We start from the raw sequence: 12,537 nt of genomic DNA, 5'->3' as shown, positions 1-12,537 counted from the left end.
TTTCTGCTGATTCGGTGGCATTTCACACTCGATCATTCATGGTAACTAGGGCACGGGGCTCGCCTGCAGAACGAGGACACCTGGAGTGGTATGTTTGTGCGAGTCTGTGTTGATGTTCTGAACATTCCCAGTGTAACCCGCTATTCTCCCCACCACAGAGCCTCTCCTCTCACTGTGTCAGTCCAAAAGGTCTGACTGGGAAAAAACCCTTCAACCTCATAAGTCATTCAAAAGGAATCTATAATCCACTTTAAATAGGGCCAATCTTGTTTCAAATATGCAGTATGATAAAGGCTAGAGCAGCAATCTAATTACTGACCCGTGCATGTAAATGCAGTTTTGCAGTAACCAGGTTACTGCAATGCATGTGAACATGTTCTCTGATTTCCTGCCATAACCTGATTTATCCCAATAGCCTTGTTTCCTGCTGGCGTATAAACAGTCATCCCAGCACAGCACAACTGCTTCCTGACCCTGTGCTGTGAGTAAAACTCTCACTTCTAAAAATTGCGCCATTATTTCTTCAATCTTGGAGTTAAGTGAATATGAATGCATTCCTGTCTCAGTGCCAGAAAGGGACATTTTTCTAGGCATGACTCACCAGTTTCTGACTTTTAGTGGCACTATGGAGCAATGTTAGGATAAGTGGGTCCCTGCTTTGTATTTCACACATACAGACGTGCATGCACATTCCTGCCAGTCCTTTCTCATTATTCCACTGATGAACAAGCGGCAGCACGGCACCAGGAAAAGAAACAATGTGCTAGCAAACTCAGGAAAGAAGACTTACAGTATGTGGATATGGATGTAAACCATTCAGGTTGAAATTTTTTGTTGAAGTTGGCAGAATACACTTTGACACAGTGTGATTATTGCCTCCCATTACTGACACTGAGATTGCTTCAGAAAGGGATTTCATTGCAGTGAGTATGGAGAATAATGAATAGCCCTTTCAATGTACATATGGGCATGTAAGTGCTGTGTTAAGATAAGCTTCAAAACAAGAGAAGCATCATTTACTTATACTTAGTGGAATCTTATTTTGACATCTTGTGTCAGCTTCTTTAATATTTCACCATGGAAGTACTTGGACATTGACAGTATGTCAGGGTTTAGAGCAGGAGGCCTGCCAGAGAAGCCAGGTTCTTTTAGCCCTTCTGATCTGCCACCAATCAGGACGCTGAGTGACAACACCGTCCCAACATTGTCAAATCAGCTCTCTTTTGCTTTGTCTTGACACGAGGATAAACCTGGACGAGCTTTATCCAACAACGAAAGACTGAAGGTCCCAAGATCACTAACAGGCATTACTTTTAGGGGCAGAATGTCACTTTTCCTGTTAGTGATGTCAAAACTAAAAATAAGGTGTGGGAACCCTCAATTAGGGCCTCACTTGCAGTCGTGAGTAGTCAGTGATATTCTACTGCAATTCTAGTGAAACGCCACTATATCGTCACTAAAATTCACCAGAAATTCTAACCTCTCCATAATGTATACTTACAGGTGACATTTGTGCAGTTTCATTGTCACTATTTATCTTTTCTAGACACAGTGCAGACACACTGTCCTGATAGAAAACTAATGACATGGGCCATGACATGGGCGCACTTAAGAACCCCTGTCTAAAAGACCCTGCAAACCTATTCATTATATCTATTTAGAGATTAACACTCAAAACTCCTGAGGACTGCTTGTGTGCTGATCAGGTTTGCTTGACAGTGACCTGGAAACATACTGTAACCAGACTACCCCACAACTGACAATTCAAATGTGATGTGACATCACATCCTGTGAGCCATCACGTCTTTGCAACTGACCGCAGCTGAGAAGAAGCACAGAAAAAACACAATAACCAACACTCCCCTTCACAGAAGTGCTGTTCTCATAGGATCATCATTCACGCAACAACCAGCTGATTGAGAAAACAGGCATCCAGGACCTTTAAATCTCAACTGCCACAATATCAACACTCGCTTCTTACATCTGATGCACCTCCATCTCGTCTCCACGGTAACAGGATCGGAGGACGATCTGCTGCTGAGCATCCCACAGGTGCTCCTTTAGGAAGTTGCCAGCCTGCACCGCCCTCTCCAGCAGGGCCTTGTCCCCCAGTACAGCTCCAACACGAGCGTAGGCAGAGAGCATCAGGCCTGAAGGGAGCAAAGAAAAGGTGACGGTGGGATGATTAGGTATAAAATACTGACTGTTACTCATTCTAAAACATCATGTCCTCTCTGCGGTACCAAAGCGTAGCCGCGCCACAGTCCCAGCTTGGTTATTTTTCACACTCTTTGAAGTCTCCTTGTTCCCTCTCATTCCTCCTCTCTTGCCTCTCTCTTCCCTCTTTCCCTCCACTCCTCTTTCATGTAGTGTATCAAAGCCTGGCGAGTGCACAGCCTGGTCTTCAAAGTGTTGCAGTGGGGGACAGGTGATTAATGGAGAGGTTTCTTCATTAGAGAAGAGAAGGGGAGTCTTGCGTTTAATTGCAAAGTTCTCAGGATCTCAGAGCCTCATTACCTCACTAACACACCCTGTCTTGAGATGTTGGCCCGAGGAGCAAACTGTTTGGTTCCATGAGTGTGTTTGCGTATGTGTGGTGGGCTTTTTTGTTCTTGTAATTAATCACATCTGAGACAATGTGCTCAACAAACAATGTTTAGGGGTGTCCAAATTGGCATCAGACTAATGGGAAGTGACAACTAGTGTCTCCACAATAATCTACACACATTTTCATACTGCTAATGATAAATATATGAATATTTGTATGTCTAAATCTGACCATCAACTTCCACAGTGCTGAGTAATGAGTATGATGAGTAACGAGATGAGGTTAACATGACAGCTCTCTTGCTGTAGCATTAACGTGTGTCTAGACTTCACCATTCCAGGAGGCCAACATCTTGGTGTCCAGGTGTGGGCGCGGCCGACTCTTCCTCACTTCTGCCATTTTGGCTCTGGCGGAGGCCAGGAGCTCGTTGACCTTCTCAACGCTGATGCCAAAGTGAGCAGCCGTTAACTCCACTGAATAACGCACGATCAGCACATTCTGGCCCTGCAGCTCCCCGTGGGGGTCCTGGCAACACACAGTACAGGGGATAAGAGGGTGTTCACTGAAACTCCCACTGACTGCAACAGATGTCATGTTAATGCTGTAATGGAGCAGATTTAACACCTTAAATTGCTGTCAGAATACAATAATACAAGTGATTAAAGCGTGATTATTTTCAGGACTTCTTGACTGATTTCTCCACATAAGTACCATATTTGAGTCCACTGTGCAATCCAAGCAAGGGCTGCAGTGGCTAGATACAAATGAAAATGACCTGTTCCGGAGCAACATTGCCTTGCTCCTTCACCCCATAGTGGTGCATGAAGATGTCTGCCTGCGTGGCAGACCCAGTGGCACCCTCCACCACATCTGGCAGCAGTTCCCGAACTTCTGCGGCTGTCCAGACGCAGAACGCCCCTTCACGCTTCTCTGATCCCCCCGATGCTGGGACAGAGTCTGCGTCCTCTGCACTGTAGAAGCCCCCTGACTGTTTCAGACAATGGACAGGGATGGAGGTGGGGGAAGGAGATGGAGAACTGCTATTTAATGGAAAGCAGATTTGAAATACATATCAGACTCATGACACATATGTACAGAATATACAGGAGCCTTCAGATTTCACAGCACATGTTGTGCGCAGTCACATGGTACATTTGATACCTGTAATATAAATGACTTTATCTTTGAATAAATAATGCTAATAAACAATAAACAAAGCTGATGAACAGAAAGTCTGAATGTACAGACTCACTTTGTATACAGGATACAGGAAGTTGGTGAAAAAGTTAACCACTGACGGGAACATTTGAGGGTGAAACCATTGGTAAGGAGGTGTCACAGTGGCCCAAGATGCTTGATGGAAAACGCATACACGAAGGCCTTTGAGCTTATGCTTTAAATCTTGCACCATTAACCCATAGACATAGCTGACTTCAGCTAAACAATATCAGCATTTAGTTTGACACTCATCACATTTTTCCACTAAAATCCACTGTAATGCTCCCCCACAGAGGATCTTAATGTCATGGGAGGATCTGCCAGCTCTGGTCTCTCATTTGTGTTTGGCATTCAGGTGGCAGCAGCGCTACATGAGCTGGACTAACCAGGCTAACCGGGCTCAACGAACTAGCATGGTACAGTTGATAAACAACAACTCATGAGCCGTCAAAACCTTGGAGTAAAACCAAGGAAGTCACATACCGAACTGCACGTCCTCTACTGAATGGTTTGGGATGACAACACTGCACCAGTTGCACCAGTTACGCCAGTCTGAAAGGCATCTCCAACTAACAAAACAACACCTTTCTTAATAAACTTTACTAACGTACCTTGCGCGCCACAGTTATGAAGATGGTAAATCTTTCAAACTGAACAGAGAGAGAGAGCTCAAATGACTGGCATTTGTGCTGAAATAACAAATTTGGCAGAAATCAATAAACAGATTTAAAGAGTATGACGATACGCAATATCATGCACGCCCTCTCAGTTCCTGTGTAAACCCTGTGAACAGTATTTTACAGTCATGATGAGAACTTCAGGAGCCCATCTCCCTCAGGGAAGATCCCAGCCATTGTAGAACAAAAGAAACATACCGTCTGTAGTAAATTACCTTTGTGGCATTAATTCATTAGTGTATAATTACATAATAAATCTTGGGGAATATAATGATTACAACCACTGTGGTTTTCATTGTGTGCCCTGTTCGCTGCAGTCTACTCATTAATCAAAAGGAAAAAAGGGTTGACCCTCAGAGGAGAGCAAGGGGTTTAAGAGGCGATTTGTCAACGGGGTCCCACCCCATGCCCTCGAGGATGTACCAACACACAGATACGCACAAGCGCACACACGGGCCGACACACACACTTATTATCTCCATTTAATGTTCTTGCTTTCACAGGCGTGACAAATCAAACTGCAGTTTATATTCCTCTACTTTTAATTACTTTCTTTTGCCAACATGCATTCCCAAATGCTCCATTAATACAATTTTTAACATACATCTTAACCCAAACTTAGACCTCATCCAAACTTTCCTTTTTCCTTTTCCCTTAAAGCAAAAAAAAACCCTTATTTGAGAATATTTGCCATCACCTTGGTGCCCCAGTGAGGACATCTGGTCCCCATACAACCAGTAAAGCAAAAACATGCACACCTACACACACAGAAGTCCTAACAAGGCAGCAGATGATTCACCTTGTCACTCAGGTCTCTGGAGACGTAGAGCAGTATGTCCTTAGCCACATCTGCAAAGAGCTTCTCACCTGATACCTGGAAAAATAGCAACACATAGCACACACCAGCTTAGACTCATGATTCAACCATAACATAACCTTAAAGGTACCACCATGTGATTTATATGCATGGTATTAACTAGAGAACTCGATGCAAATGCTGACGTAGTTGCTATATCCTCATTAAGCACAAGCACAGATGTGTGCATTGCCTGTATTTGAGTTTGCCTGAATGCTGCACGTCCTAATTATTTTTTTGTCTGTGTCTGTGTCCACTCTGAAAAACAGGCCAGCCCAAGATACTGTCATGAGAAAGTTAAAAACGGTGGCATTCAGATTGTGGTCGTCGTACTGCTGCATCTTAATTCAACAGTGCAGTGGAAACAGGTTAGCAACAATCTGATTTTTGCTGAATGGATGATATGGAGAGAGACAGAATAATGAAGGCACACTCTGTCACAAAAAAGAACACACAGACACACCTGTGAGGCAGTTATGTAGGCTACAGCAAGCTGAGCCTGGTCGTACAACATCTTTTCAAAGTGGGGAACATGCCAGGAGGAATCTGTAGAGTAACGGTGAAAACCCTGCAGAAGAGAGACATATGGACAGATACAGAGACAGTACTACAGAGACATACATCTATGTGTTTGTGTGTCTGTGCATAACCAAAGTAATTCAATATTGCCTAATCTGATGACGACTGTATTTATTCAATGATTAATTATTTTGTCATGTGTATGAACCTGCGCCACGTGGTCGTGGATGCCTCCGAGCGCCATCATGCGGAGTGTGTGCAGGGCCATCTGAAGAGCCTCGACCCCATCTGAGGTGGAGCGATTCACACACCAGTACGACATGAGGAACATCAGATTCACTGCAGAGAAGGATAAATAGAGAGGAAGTCAGAGGAAGCGTTTCAAATGCTTGTCCACTGTGGTTCTTGCAGAGTGTACCTGGTGTGGGGAACTTGGGAGCGTCTCTAAAGCCACCATACTCCTCCTCGTAGGAATGCGCCAGCTGCTGGAAGCAGCGATTAGCAACATCTGGGGCCAGTGGAGGATTCTCTCCTGGGTTTGCAGCGACGGCCGTGCCTTTCTTCAGAGCTTCAAGGATCCTCTCACCGCTGGACTCCAAAGCAGGACGGTTATTCTGCCACTGAGGATTAGAAGATTTGTCATATGTAGAGATGATTAAAATCTGAAAACCTGAATATGCAACATGTCAACTTAAAATCTTGCCTCATTAGCATGCATGCACTTAGATTTTCCCCAAGGACATGAAATATGCATGAAATACACTGTTTAAATGGGTAAAATGCAGGAGGTAAAGGAAAAGCATAAGGCATAACATGCAAAACTCAAAGATGGAGAAAAAAAGCAACGTCTTGCTCCACCTGGTCTATGATTCTGGTGAGAACCGTAATGAGCCCAGGTCTTCTTCCATGGTCTCTGGGAGGGAAGTAGGTGCCTCCAATAAAAGGACGAAGATCAGGGGTCAGCCACACACTCATGGGCCACCCTCCACCTCCACTTGTTGCCTGTTGGCATTAGTAAGCAAAAGTGATGAGAGAGAAAAACAATCAGAGGCTGGAGTGAAACTACTCAAACGTTAGCACACACCTGCACAAAGGTCATGTAGACTTTATCCACATCAGGTCTCTCTTCTCGGTCCAACTTGATGCAGACAAAGTTGTCACTCATGATTTTGCCAATTTCCTCATCTTCAAAAGATTCCCTCTCCATAACATGGCACCAATGGCATGTTGAGTATCCCACTGTCAGAGAGATACAGATTTCAGGAAATTCAGAGTGACGTGGCCTAAAATGAAATGCATTAAGCGTGTGAATGCAAGGCGTGAGAGGAGATTCTGACCTGATAAGAAGATTGGTTTGTCTTCATTCTTTGCTTTGTCAAAAGCCTCCTGCCCCCATGGATACCTGAAACAAACATGACAGTTTATACACGACACTATACCAGCTTTCAGTAAAGTGTGCCTATGTGTAGTCAAGAGGCACTCACCAGTCCACGGGGTTGTGTGCATGTTGTAGCAGGTAGGGTGACCTCTCCTTGGCTAACCTGTTGGTGTGTTTGTGAGGGGTGGATGAGGACTCTTCACCCCCTGACGCCATGCTCATTAAGACAGATGAACTGGACACACAAACACATTGACAATTTTAGTTAGTGTTTGTTGGAAATGATGCAGAAGTCTTCAAAAGCCAGAAATCTCATCAAGGTTTATTGTGTGTGCCTTTAGTTCGAACACATATATCCCACAGAGCATGAAATTAAGGAAAAATAAAAATAAAATCACAGGCTTCTCTTTGTGAATGACACTCACAGCCATATACAAGAGTATTATTGCATTGCTCTGGTATTATCATTTTTTCATCAACAGTCCCGATGTTAATTAGATATGGACCCCCTGATGGTTTTATTATTAAGCTTCATTAATGTTAAACACACCTGTCATTTAATGAAATACTGCTGCAAATCTGAACACAGAGAAAGGATGTGTGTGTCCACTGGATCTGCGCACTGCTATATCACTTGACAGATCTTTTGTATGGCAAATTTTGGCATGTCAAAACTGGGACATTATAGGTACAATTAATAATGGAACAAAGGGCTGATTGCCATTTAGATGTTCCAGCTGAAGGTTGAGCATGTTTGGTTACTGACATTTGGTGACAGTTGACTGGAATGCGCCCATCACTTATCAGTGTTATTAATATGAGGTCAAGTCAAACTGTCTGCCGTCAAACTGGTACATCCTGGTGCTGTCATACACTAGTTGTTAAGTTGACGACAATTGTGTGCCTGAAGTTGTTTCAGCATGTATATTATTAAAGCGAAATGCTGATACTGAAGAACCTTGTCCGCAGCTCCTGACAGCAGCTGCCGTTGCTGTCAAGCCCTGTAGCTGTTAGCCCATGTACACTCATGTCGACCTCCATTTGAAAATTCCCTAATTTACTGTAACTTTGTTTATAGGTAAGGGTTCTTTCTCTCGGGAAACATGACTGAAAACAGTTACCGATAAATTAGACATTTTCTTAAAGTTCGGCCGAAATAACTACGAGATTTGGACACACATCTATTTCATTATTTACATGAAACGCAAGGGCACTTAGCTTGATTTTACCGTTAGCAGAGGTTGGTGTGGGAGTTACGAAAAAGGACAGTTAGATAAGATGACAAATTATTAGACATACACGCTGCTTGGTGCCTTACATATCTACACCGGATGAAAATAAGAGACATTTGGACCTTTGCTAAATGTCTTTAATCGCAGGGGTATGTCTCGTGGCCACATTTATGTTAGGGACATTTTTATTTGCACAATTTTGTTATGGAGTTTCGCTTGAGTCCTTTATTCGTCCAGAATCAAGTCCACACAGTACAGCAACAACACTAACACCTACCAAAATATGACGTGCCACCATCAATTCTCTTGCTCAATTTACGCTGGGCACGTTCGCCGAAACTTGTCAAAGTGACGCACATGCAGCGTTAGCGTTAGCAACCTATTAGCCGTGGTGGCTTTACCTGTGATAGTAGGCCGGCTGGGGATGGTGCTGGAGCGGCGACTTGTCTGTTGGTGGGTGGGAAATTTGTCTGAAGCACCTAATGTTACCCCCTGAGTATTGGTATTGACTGTCCGCTCCCAAAAAAGCTGCAGTTAAAAGGCGTGCACGGTCTACGTGGCTATTCTTGGACGTCGACTGACGCCATGCTAGTCTCAACATCCTAATCCACCAAGTGTGTTGCTTAACGTTTGTTAGTTACTTAAGCAAGCTAACGTTAGCTACTTTGTTGATATACACCAGCCAAAACTTCATGGGGTGCACTACCATAAATGGACACATGATGGCGCACCAAAAAATCAGGGAAAACTCCAAACAAAGATAGTATGAGGGTTCCTTTTTTTAATAAATCATTGGCTGTGAGAGAGAAAGACAGTTCATTTGTTGGAGAGGAAAAATTGCAAACAGGGAGTTATAAAAAAAAAAAAAAGAGAGAGAGAGACAGAACAAAATGAGACGTGTTTCCACTATGCTTTCACATGTTTCGAAATATTGAGCTGGACAACCATTGAGACGAAGCCATTACGAGTCACCAAGTCTGAGGCGATAATGTTCACGGGTGTTTTGCCAGCTTGTTCTTTCACCCACTGCTGCAGCCTCGGCAGACTCCTCTGTATGACATTGACTAGGTTGTCACAAAGGCGAAGGATGTACTTGAGGATCCTCACATCCTCTGGCAGCGTCAGGTTCAAGCCACATACAGAGAAACCTGCAGGTCATAGAGGGCAAATTAAAGCTCAGCGACTGTTTCACAGAACAAAACATCATTCAGGGGATTATACATAAATATCTGCACTGTACGTGTTGTCACTGAATAAATGGTATTTGGACAGTGGAGACATTTACAGTAGCCTAAAAGAGACATTATCAGCCCTTGCCACCAAAGCACAGCCCAAACCCTGTATTGACTTACTGTGAATAGACCCTGGTCTTTCCAAAGCCTGACGAAGTCTGGATTCAACTCTTGTGGGGTCCATGCTTTGTCCATAGAAATAAGTTATTTTACTCCATAACCCAGCCTGCTGAGCTGGTGGATAATCATATGAAACAATGACATTTTTGCCTTGGTTCCAGCACTTCTCCAGCGTAGGGATGTTCTGTTGTGACATATGGAAAGATTATGTTTCAGAAGTTGTCTAAGCTTAAGTTCTGTTTATTTGAAAGTCATAAGAGCTTACTTTAATACCTCTGACTTATTGATCATAATGGGGGAAAAAAAGAGCATAATTTACCCATTTTAGGAAGAGCTTGGCACCAAACAAAGTCTTGATGAAGTTGATAAGATGGCTGTGGAGGCGTCCTTCAATCTTTTTGTCAAACCCTTTGAAGTTGGATAAATCCAGGATGAGGATCTCCCTGGGGTGCCTCACCGCCCAGTCATTTATGACCTTGAGAAGAGTCTGAACATAATGGCAGAATAGCAGTTCTTAATACATCTCTTTTTTCAATATCTCTTTTTCTTTGGTATGTATTTTCTTTTTTTTCTTTTTCTTTTTTTTTTTAAAAAAAGACCTTCTTAGTGGATTATTTGGATTTTTTATTGCTCATAATAAAAAGTCAATGCATGGTCGGATATCAAAAATAGTTATTCTGTGGACCTTCTGTATAGAGCTAATTAATTTTTACCATCTGTGTCTCAGTTGGTAATTTGGGCTATTTCTCAATCACAATACACAAAGTAACACACCAGTACTTCTACTGACTGTTCTAACTTTAGTATGTTCATGGCTGTAGCCAGGATTTTAGAAATACTGAGGTCATGAGTTCATTCAGTCATTCCTGATACCATTGGTGACTAATGATCCACAAGATCGATTTCCAATTAAATGTTGATTGATGTACAACTAATGAAAAGAGGCAGTGATCTTATGGTTATATATGATATTTGCATACTTACCTCCACATCAGTCCGTGTGCACAGCCCATGATAAAAGTAAAGCCTCGTGGGGTTGGTGTCACCTGGCTTGCGAGCAATCCTGAGGTCAAAGTAGCGAACTCCTGCATCCAGTTGCTTTGTGATGGTGTCCTCCTGTATTACAAGCCACCACAACCGTCAGACAAACACTCCCCTCTCTATTTCATTAATGTACAGGCACATTCAGTATTGACTGGTTTTTTGATCACCATTTACCTGAGTAACCGCCCATTTGCGCACTATTTTACGTACGCAGTAAATCTTGCTGAGTCTTTTCAGTCTATCAGGCTCTACTATAGAGGAGTTGATGTCCAAGTCATAACTCATTGAGTCGTGGCTACCTAGGAATTACCAAAACACACGCACACACACACACACACACACACACACATTGAACAGATTGTCCTTCCAGATGAATTGTAAAAACTTTGGTGATCTTGTCTTTACATTATAGCATTTACCTCTACATCGGGTCAACATTTTTACTTGTCCAATACTTTGGTTTGTGACTAAACACTTGCAAACTGACATTCCCATCAGCCTCAGCTATACTTTGTGTTGTGTGTTGATTAGCAAGTGTTAGCATGCTAACACACTAAACTAAGACAGTAAACATTATAGCCTCTTAAGATTAGCATGTTACTGTCGTGATTGTGAGCTGTGCCTCACAGAGCTGCTAGCATGTCTGTAGATTAAACTTTTAGTTTTGTTCAAATAATTGACAGGATAGTTGTTACTGTGTACTATCAATAAAAAAAATCTCTTACCTCTTAAACTAAATAAGAATCTTTCACAAAGCTGAAAATGGCCTTTTTTATATAGCTAATTAAAAGATGTTGTGGGAATGCATGTTCTTCACATGATAGTGGATGTGTTAATGTTGAAGTTCTTGATCAACAGCTGAGCAAAGTGCTGTGTTTTATGTCAGTGCAGTAGCAGTGGAAGCAGTTACACGGTCTCAGCTTCATACCTGGTATGGCCAGGTGAAAGAGAGGAATGCTGTGAAGCTCAGGTGGTAGTTGCGACATCCAGTCAGAGTAGCTTGTGACTTCTCTTCTCCTTCTGCCTTTTTCTGCAGACACTGCCATCGCAAACTCTACACAAATCAACTTAAGTCAGTCCTCAATTTTTTTTACCCAATGCAGTAGACTGCAGCTAATAATGAATAGATTGCCATTAAAAAAAAAACAAAAAAAAAAACACAGACATGAAGGTCAAAAGTTTAGAGGAACGTCACTTACCCTGCTGGGGGGGATTGTCAGCCTTCCTTTGGGTTCTTTCTTACGTCAGGTTTGACAGTGCAGAGATGTACAAAGAACTGATACAGTCATGAGCATGAACAGTCTTATGCTGTTCACTCAGAGGCTGCAGTTTTCAAGTTTTGTTAACAGCACTGAGGTACGAGAGAAACAGGTATGTGCTGTAGTCATACAGGTTTTTGTAGTCAGGAAGCCAGTTGTATGAGGAAACCTAAGAATAGAATCACTCATGTTCGATGAAGATGATATAAAGGTATAGCGAAAGTTCCTCATTCCATCAGTGTGGGTCCAGTAAATACAAGAAAAGAAACTGCATGTGTTTGTGACTGTCAGTCAGACCAGGTTGTGGACCAAAAGCAAGACGTAGTCACTAAATCAATCCAGGTTTTGGTTAACTGACATTTTAAATAATCAAATAACAATGATTTTTAAAGTTCTTTCTATCACACACATCTATTTAGGTGACACTTTTAATCATGCAAGTACATCAGCTTCT

At 42.6% G+C, this 12,537-nt stretch overlaps 2 protein-coding genes across 3 annotated transcripts in view; both read right to left on the bottom strand.

The window, feature by feature from the left end:
• spata20 (spermatogenesis associated 20) overlaps window positions 1-9,132 on the bottom strand; it is a 32,044-nt gene extending 22,912 nt beyond the window's left edge. The window contains exons 1-12 of the mRNA XM_076760593.1: window positions 8,830-9,132; window positions 7,303-7,431; window positions 7,156-7,220; window positions 6,903-7,057; window positions 6,677-6,820; window positions 6,237-6,438; window positions 6,027-6,157; window positions 5,763-5,867; window positions 5,243-5,317; window positions 3,324-3,536; window positions 2,881-3,073; window positions 1,982-2,150 (exon numbers count right to left, since the gene is read on the bottom strand). Coding sequence (XP_076616708.1) covers window positions 1,982-2,150; window positions 2,881-3,073; window positions 3,324-3,536; window positions 5,243-5,317; window positions 5,763-5,867; window positions 6,027-6,157; window positions 6,237-6,438; window positions 6,677-6,820; window positions 6,903-7,057; window positions 7,156-7,220; window positions 7,303-7,431; window positions 8,830-9,029 — 1,781 coding nt within the window. The 5' untranslated portion in view covers window positions 9,030-9,132. The remainder of the gene's footprint in view (window positions 1-1,981; window positions 2,151-2,880; window positions 3,074-3,323; window positions 3,537-5,242; window positions 5,318-5,762; window positions 5,868-6,026; window positions 6,158-6,236; window positions 6,439-6,676; window positions 6,821-6,902; window positions 7,058-7,155; window positions 7,221-7,302; window positions 7,432-8,829) is intronic.
• A 78-nt stretch (window positions 9,133-9,210) lies between these two features.
• Window positions 9,211-12,102, bottom strand: LOC143339476 (PI-PLC X domain-containing protein 1-like). 2 transcript variants are annotated; one of them, XM_076760726.1, is made up of 7 exons: window positions 12,024-12,102; window positions 11,753-11,878; window positions 10,999-11,123; window positions 10,765-10,896; window positions 10,100-10,267; window positions 9,781-9,964; window positions 9,211-9,576 (listed from the first exon to the last, which is right to left on the bottom strand). In XM_076760726.1, the coding sequence occupies exons 2-7, from the start codon at window positions 11,868-11,870 to the stop codon at window positions 9,335-9,337; spliced, it is 969 nt and encodes a 322-aa protein (XP_076616841.1). In that variant the 5' UTR covers window positions 11,871-11,878; window positions 12,024-12,102; the 3' UTR covers window positions 9,211-9,334. The 2 variants fall into 2 exon arrangements, with proteins under 2 accessions (XP_076616841.1, XP_076616842.1); XM_076760727.1 differs by having other exon boundaries at window positions 11,035-11,123.
• Window positions 12,103-12,537: the final 435 nt, after the last annotated feature.

The sequence above is a fragment of the Chaetodon auriga genome, chromosome 20 (genome assembly GCF_051107435.1).
Source record: "Chaetodon auriga isolate fChaAug3 chromosome 20, fChaAug3.hap1, whole genome shotgun sequence".
Lineage (NCBI taxonomy): Eukaryota > Metazoa > Chordata > Actinopteri > Chaetodontiformes > Chaetodontidae > Chaetodon > Chaetodon auriga.
The sequence above is the reverse complement of the archived record's forward strand: the minus strand, read 5'-3'. Positions and strand labels throughout refer to the sequence as shown.